The sequence below is a fragment of the Fukomys damarensis genome, unplaced genomic scaffold (assembly GCF_012274545.1).
Source record: "Fukomys damarensis isolate Sample0158 unplaced genomic scaffold, DMR_v1.0_HiC HiC_scaffold_7, whole genome shotgun sequence".
Lineage (NCBI taxonomy): Eukaryota > Metazoa > Chordata > Mammalia > Rodentia > Bathyergidae > Fukomys > Fukomys damarensis.
This window is the reverse complement of record NW_022900919.1, coordinates 40,835,551-40,843,935: the sequence shown is the minus strand read 5'-3', so window position 1 is coordinate 40,843,935 and position 8,385 is coordinate 40,835,551. Positions and strand designations below refer to the sequence as shown.

General features: G+C 43.3%; 1 protein-coding gene across 1 annotated transcript in view; it reads left to right on the top strand.

The window, feature by feature from the left end:
• The first annotated feature begins 1,990 nt into the window (after nucleotides 1–1,990).
• Cds2 (CDP-diacylglycerol synthase 2) overlaps nucleotides 1,991–8,385 on the top strand; it is a 33,409-nt gene continuing 27,014 nt past the window's right edge. Inside the window, exon 1 of the mRNA XM_033761196.1 lies at nucleotides 1,991–2,032. Within this exon, the coding sequence (XP_033617087.1) occupies nucleotides 2,006–2,032 (27 nt within the window). The 5' untranslated portion in view covers nucleotides 1,991–2,005. The remainder of the gene's footprint in view (nucleotides 2,033–8,385) is intronic.

Here is an 8,385-nt window from a genome sequence, read left to right as displayed (position 1 = left end):
TAAGAGACCCTGAGGTGGTATTAAAACATAGAAGCAGATAGTTATGATACTTCTTGTTATTGTTTTTTGGTTCGGTTTTGTGTATGTGGTAAAGAATAGAAATGGTTCCTCTTGGCCGATGACACTTGTGAATTCTGGGCTTCTGCTCCTGGCATTAAGATGGTTAAGTTCTGATGGCTGACACTAGAATGTGCCTGTGTGTAGCTGGAGTGGGTGACAGGGGATCCTGGGGAGGGATCAGTGAAAGAGCCAGGGAAATATGATTGCTTCCAGAGCCTGAAACAAGTTTCGGAGGAGGAAAAGGTAAATGACAAGTGCGCAGAGGTGTGAATTAGAATGAAGAGTAGACATGTTTTCATTCCACCATACATGTTTCCCACAGTGAATGTCCTGGTGTTCATTTATGGAGGAGGCTGTCATCTCAGAAGGTGAGGGGACCTAAATCTGAGTAGTAAACCTTTATACATATGTTTCCCATTTTATGGATTTTGCTAAGCCTTTTACGTGTGTGTGTGTGTGTGTGTGTGTGTGTGTGTGGTGCTGGGGATTGAACCCAGCGCTTCGTACGTGCTAGGTAAGCACTTTACCGCTGAGCCACATCCCCAGTCCTTTTTATTTTGATTTTAGTTCATTTTTGGTACTGGGGATTGAATTCGGTACCTCACACTTGCCAGGCAGGCGCTGTGCCACTGAGCTAAATCCCTGGCCCGAGTCCTTTTTATTTTTTGCGATAGAGTCTCACCAAGTTGCCCACACTAGTCTTGAATTTTTGATCCCAGTGCCTCAGCTTCCCCAGTATTCATGATTGCAGTCGTGTACCAGTGCCAGGCCTAAGCTCTTATTTCTTTTTTTGGGTGGCTCTAGTCCCATATGAAATTACTAGTACTATGTGTTTACTTTAAGAGTACCCTTACTGTTTTTTAAAATATTACAGCAAAATCTCAGGCTTCTGTACCAAAAAATAGTGTATGCTTTGTTTAACTACATGTGACTGAAAACTAAAAAATCAAACAAGCTACAAGTGTGCTTTGTCTACGTGGAAGAAGCTAGTGGCTGGCATTCTGACAGCTTCACATTGTGAAGACTAAATCAGGTTTCTGTTTTGCTCTCTCACTGATCTGAGGGTGTGGCTTCTACCTCAAGTAGAGAGTAGCTATGGGAATTCCAGCCATGTCACATCCATATTTCAGTAAGCAGGGATTAAAGAAGGAGAAAGGAGAGGCCTATACTTTTCCTGTAAGGATACTTCTTTAAAATGCATGATTTTTTTTTTTAGACCCCACTGACCAGAACTCAGTTACATGTCCTTTGTTTGAGGCCGACCTGAGCTACATAGTGAGTTCAAGGCCAGCCTAAACTACATAGCAAGACCCTGTCTCAAAAAACAAAAAAGGAAATCAGAACATAAACCATTGCTTCGGCTGTAGGTTTGAAGTGTCCTGTTCTGCTTTGAGTGTGAGGGTGGCTGGAATAGCCAGGGTTTCCCTCACTGCTGATCTTTTGTCCGCTTAGAGTAGACTCTCCTGACAGTGGTCGGGGCTGTGTCTGTCCCCTTCTGATGTTTGTCTGTTTTGTGAGAGCAGGAGCCACGTGAGCCTTGTTCTCATGGGGATGTCAGCCAGACTCCTGGCTTTCTCCTCAACAGTTGCCATCTCTGTCTCCTCTCTGTTCCACAGGGTTCTCTGTGCAGAGAATTTTTAATTTGCACCAATCTTGAATGTGCCACTGAGGGGTTGGCTATTTTGAGAAACTCTGACTGAGGGCCATTTCCTTCAGAGACAGCAACCTGTCCTAGGGACTTCTCAGATCAGAGACGCTCCTGCTTGAGTCCTGGGAGTAGCACTTGGAGATAGTGTATTCCCTAACTCATGCGGGTCAGTTATCTCAGTTATTAGATCTGGTGTTCTGACACACGCTTCATACTTCTCATTAGTCTCAAAATATCTAAAACACTAGAATGAGCCAGCATTTGAGAGCTAAAGAGGACAGGATTTTTACCGCCCAGATGGTCAAAAAGGGAGTGGAAAACCAGGTTGGTTTGAGCGTTCTTCAGCCCTTTCTTTTCAGGGTCGTTTGGCGCAGGGTTCCGGCCTGTGTTGCTTCACCTTGCCACTGATCTCTCTCTACTTGGGTGGGTTTAGTGTAGGGCATGGGTCTGTGGAAGGACCTTGGGGGGGCTGGGATGGAAGCAGTACTTATTTTGTGGAAAATGTGAAAGTAAATGGAAAAATTATCTTTTATTTCACCACCCAGAATATAACCACTGCTAATCTTTTTCCTGGGGCTTACAAGTGACTGTTTGTTAAACAGATTTTGGCAAAATCGTCTATTGTTGGACCCATACCATTGTTTCTGTTTTTTTCATCTCATTAATAGTTATGATGAACATTTGTATATTAGTTTCGTTTCTTTGGATAGTCACATAAAGTATTTTTCTTCACATGGAATGACTAGGTCAAAGATGTGAGCCACTGAAGGTTTTAGTACTGACTTCCAAAATACCTTTCAGACGGGCGGAGACGGGCGGCACTCATTTACATTTTCGCTAAGTGCTGCATGAGTATATTGATTTTTCTCTGGTTCCGGTCCAGTGAATGTTGTTTTTCATCTGTTCAGTCTGACGTGAGAAAAATGTTTTCCCATGGCCATTTTATTTTTGTGAGAGCAGGAGTCACCTGAGCTTTGTTCTCTCAATGGGGATGTCAGCCAGACTCCCAGCTTTCTCTTGTTGATGTTTAGTGAGACTAAATATTTATATTTGAAAATGGTACTTAGGGTTAGAAAATAGACTATTCTTTTTCTGTTGGCAAGTTCATACTTTTCTTGATTTGTAAGAGTTTTTTTAAAAGTGTATTTAAAGAAGTTGAACATACTACTATATGTTGCGTCTTTTTCTTTATTATTTTTAGTGCTTTTGTATTCTAAATTTTACACCCCTCCCCCTTGAATGCAGGGCCTTGCACAGGCTAACCACACCCTCTCCCATACAGCCACACTGTCACTCTGTCAGTCACATTGTGTTTCTTCCTTTTTTGTTTTGGTACCAGGGAAGGAACTCAGGACCTTGTGCTTGCGAGGCAGGCGAGGCAGGCGAGGCAGGCGAGGTGTCACTGAACTGAATCCCCAGCCCTGTTTCTTCCTTTGATGACTTGCTCAGAAAGGCCTAGTTCCCCTCCCCACCCTGCATGTAGGCAATTTAACCTGTTGTTCTCACCCTGCCACCCCAACCAGAGATTGAATCCAGCTAGGGCTTTTGCACTGGCTCTTTTCCATGGCTTTTTTTGGTTTCCTCCTCTAAATTTTGAGACAGGGTCTTACTAATTTGCTAAATTGCTCACAAATTTGAGATCTTCCTACTTCAGCCTCTCAGAGTGTTGGGATATGGGTGTGTACCACTAGACCTGAATCTTCGTATTTTTATAGTTTGCTTTTGATATTGAAATCATTAATCCATCTGGAATATATTCAAATGAATGCTGTGAAGTAGAGATCTGAGGTATAGAGTAAAGGATTTTAGTCAGTGGTTGTCCTTTGGGTCAGGGCATGGCTTTTGTTGGCCAGCTGCACAGCAGGGCTGTGATACTGTTCCATCACCTGAGCATGCAGTGACCAACTTTCCACTGGAATCCATTTCTAGAAATGGGCTTGGTGGGTTGTCAGAGGTATCAGTTTCTTTTTTTTTTTTTTTTAGTACCAGGGATTGAACTCAGGTCCTTGCGCTTGCGAAGCAGTGGCCGGAACCACTGAACTAAATCCCCAGCCCATATTGGTTTCTGTTTTGCAGGGCTGAGGAAACAGATCTGAAGTTTAGTAACATGACAAGTTAAAATTTGAGTTCCTTGTGTCATGCATGCTGGAAGCAAGGGCATCGTAGAGCTGGAAGAGACTTCTGCCCTTATCTCTTGAGGCCTGACGCAGCCTAGCCTCCATTTACTGTGGAACCTTCCTGGCTTCTCTGGGGCAGAGAGCTAACAGGACTTTAAAGTAGGTTAAGTCACCTGTTCACATCAGACAGTAAGCTATAGAGATGGATTTGAACCCATACCACGTGGCTCTGAAGTCCAGGGAGCTAATAGGACTTTGAAGTAACTTTGTGATAGGAAACAAGCAGGCATGTGCACTTTTGGGTGATAAGAGGGGGAAAGTAGACAGCTAATCAAAAGGACTCCCTGAGATAAGGATGCCTGGATTCCCTGAGATAAGGAAGCAGGGTGTACAGAACACTGAGACAAGACCCCATAAATAAGAGATGCATCTTTTGTTCAGGCCTGCTCTGCTGTTCGTGTTTGTGTTTCTTCCCTGTAAGGCATTTTATTTTAGCCTTAAGACAGTCTCACGTATGATTTCCATCTTTGTGTGGCTAGCAGCCCACGATAGCTGGTGACACTTCCTCCCCATTTCATTACCATTCCTTTCCTGGATTCCTGTGTGGTCCGCAGCCCACGCAGTCATTAGGTGCTGCCTTGAGTCTTCTCAGCAGGTGGCCTCTAGGTCTTAGTTCCCTCCTCCAGGCACGGGCACATTGCGCTCAGCTTTCCTGCTGCCTTGGTGGTGAACTGCTTGTCCAGGTTGGGCTTGCAGGCTGTCAGGAGTTGGAGCTGTCAGTCAGCTGTGAAGATTAGCAGCTGTCTGGGCAGTGAGAGTCAGGCCTCTGGGTTCGGGAGGAATCTGTTATGCCCAGTGAGTAGTGTTGGATAGTACAGAAGTATCGGGATGTCTGTGCTTAGTTTTAGTTTGGAAGTACTATGTTAATATGTGTTCATGCTGCGTTAGCACATGTTTTATTTAATATCAGTCCCAATAATTTATTTAAAGGTTCTCAGGCTGTGTGAAATTAAAGACAGAAGAACTAAATAGTTCAGATGTACAACTATTTCTGCAGTGGGTCAGAGTGCTTTTGAAAATGTTACAGAAAATTTGTTTCAGATAATGTGTAGAACAGAGAGGAATCTAAGGAAGAATATTAATATTTGTTTGTACCGGGACTCGAACTCACGACTTTGGTCTTGTGAGGCAGGCATGGTGCCACTAGGCTAAATCCCTGGTGAGTCTTAATATTCTTAATCAATTTATTTGAAGAAATTATGTTAAATTTGTGCAGTTCAACAATTTAAAAAGTAGAATTATTATAATTGTTGCTTTTTAAAAAAATGATGTGCATCTAGAAAAATGAGGAATCATTGTAAAGCAGCAGAAGAATATTTCAGGTGTTTTGTGATTAACAAACTGTTAGTGAGTTGTCAAAGGGTAGTGACACTTATGCAGATGGAAACCAGCTTTGTTTTCCAAGAAGAACTAAATTCTTCTGAAGAATGTTTTCAGTATTTTTTAGGTCATTTCCATATATTTTGTGTGTGTGTGTGTGTGTGTGTGTGTGTGTGTATACATATACCTATTATGTACAATGTGACTTTTCAAAAACAATGGCTTAGGCAGACCAACTCTGTTTTGTTAAACCTTTTCCCTATTTTTATTTAAATATCATGAGGTTGTGCTTCTGAATAGTTTATCCACCTAGCAATATGAAATACTGACATATCAGTAAGAATGTAGTGAAACCTCAGGATCCTTGTCCTTCATTGCTCTTATTTTTTTTAAAAAAGGAAAAAGTAGTGCAAGACTGAGAATTTTGGAGTGGTTAGTAGTGCTCTTTTCATTTTACTTTTGGACCGGCTGCCTGTATGCTGCTGATAATAAGAAGCTGAGCTGAGCAGAACGTGGTTGGTTGCACACACCTGTAATCTCAGCACTCTGGCTGAAGCAGGAGGATCACAAGTTCCAGCCCCTCTTGGGCAATTTAGTAACTTAACGACCTGTTTCAAAAGGAAAGGTTTTGAATGTAGCACAGGGCAGAGGCCCTCAGTTCACCATCCCATATACCTACACAGCCACACACACACACACACACACGCACACACACACACTTCACTTTCTATTGTGGCTGATTGATGGTGTAAGAATCACAGCTGTTGTGTCTCTTGCAGCTGGAATCTGCTTGGAAGGCTTTACTCAAGTCTTCTCAGGCCTGCAGTTCCATAAAGTTTCCTGGGCTTGCTCAGGGGATAGGCCTGTTTTTGACTCATTGAACTCTGTTCAGAAGCTGTTCCCTGGTTATTGGGAACCACACTCTCTCCCTAAGTATCATTATCCAGGCTCTTATCTTTTTAAATTAATTAATTAATTATTTATTGGTACCGGGGATTGAACTCGGGTCCTTGTGCTTGCAAGGCAGGTAGCAGAACCACTGAGTTAAATCCCCGGCCCTCCAGACTCTTTGCTTTAATGATCACCCCTATGCCAGTGACCATGAATGACATAGATATCTCCAACCCAGCTTCCTCCAGTGTTAACCACTTACTAACAGAGCCATGAAGAAGTTCTCACATGCATCTAAATAAAACATTTTTGTTTGGGGCAGGGGATTTAGCTAGTGGTTCTGCTGCCTGCCTTGCAAGTGCAAGGACCCATGTTCGATCCTCGGTACCAAAAAAAAAATTTTTTTTTTTGTTTGTTTGTTTGTTTGAGACGGAGTCTTGCTGTGTAGTTCAATCTGGCCTTGAACTCACTATGTAGCCCAGGCTAGCCTCAAACTTGTAGCGATCCTCCTGCCTCTGCCTCCCAAGTTCTGGGATTACAGGTATGTGCCACCACACCTGGCTTAAATTAAAATTTTTATATTGCCTAGAAAACTGTTGGTCCTGAAGTCTTGCCTGGCCAGCCAGTTGACAGAAACATAATCTATATCCTGCATAAACCAGAACTTCAAGTCATACTTAATTTTCATCTTCCCCTTGGTATTGGACATTGAAGTTGGCTTCCTGCTAAAATCTGTCCCACTCCTTCATGGTGTTTAGCAGCCCCACAGACCAGATATTTTTAATCCTGGCTGGTCTGCCACAGTGATGGATTCATGAATAGGCCTTGAATCCCAGTGGAAGCCAGTGTGCATGTTGGCGGTTTTGAAGTGGGCATTTGACCTCAGGTGTTCCAGTGAAGTTGGAGCTCTAGAATCTTGTTAGATGGTGGAGATAGAGAAGTGTGTTTTCTCTCCCAGTCAGCCTGATGAAAAAGGGTCAGGGGAGTAGCATAGCCCCAGGTGCTTCTGGCATTGACTTGCACCCCAGGGGGGAGCCTTTGGATGACTGCAGCACCAAGAAGGCAGAGTGAAGTGACTACAGAGACACATGCAGGCCAGTGAGTCGTGTGATCTGTTCCTGCAGTGAGAATGACTGGTTGCAACCATCTTGGTTTTGCAGCCAGATCTCAAGTCTGTTGATGCTCTCTCCTTAGTCTTGAGGCTCATTGCATTCCCTGTTGTCTCCTATCTGTTATGGCTTCCTATAGCCAGGCATCTTCCTAAAATATTTTATCAGTTCATGTGTTCCTCCTTCACTCCTTTCCTGACTTCTCACCTCTTTAGAGTGATTTCCCAGATCCTAGCCTCTCACTTCTGGCCCTTGTCTGCAGGGATCTCCAGATTTCCTCCACCCCTTCAGACCCTGAGCTCCCTCCTGACCCAAGGTTTTATACTGAATCTCACCATTCAATTACTGGTGTCTACCTCAGTCAATCTATGTGGATTTTTCCTCAGGTTTTCCTGACCAACTTACTAAAAATAATGGCCTGGGCCCACTACTGCCAGTCCTCTTAGAATGCTTTCTTCAGCACTTTAGCTGACAGAAATGCATTATCAGTATCAACTTCGAGTGAAGTTCCAGGGGAGTGAGTAGGGCTGCACCCTCATCTGATCTTGGTAAATTCACATTCCTTAAGTGAGGTGTACATTTTATTTATTTATTTATTTTTTGGAGACAGGATCTCACTGTGTAGTTCAGGCTCGCCTAACTCGTGGTTGGCCCACTACTGCCAGTCCTCTTAGAATGCTTTCTTCAGCACTTTAGCTGACAGAAATGCATTATCAGTATCAACTTCGAGTGAAGTTCCAGGGGAGTGAGTAGGGCTGCACCCTCATCTGATCTTGGTAAATTCACATTCCTTAAGTGAGGTGTACATTTTATTTATTTATTTATTTTTTGGAGACAGGATCTCACTGTGTAGTTCAGGCTCGCCTCGAACTCGTGGTCATCCTCGTAACTCAGCCTCTTGAATGGTGGCATTATGGGCCTGCACCGTCATGCCTGGCATGAGGTGTTCATCTTTAAAACCTCTCACAACTTTATTACCCCAAATATCAAGCATTCTGTTGCATTTAATTCTAGGCTATTTTCTGTGTGTGTCTTGATATTGGGGATTAAACCTAGCACTTTCTAACTGAGCTATATCTCCATCCCTTTTTTCTTTTTATCTTGGGACAGGGTCTTACTAAGATGCCACGTTGCCCAAGCTGTGCTCAGATTCGAAGCCCTCTTGCTTCAGCCTCTCATA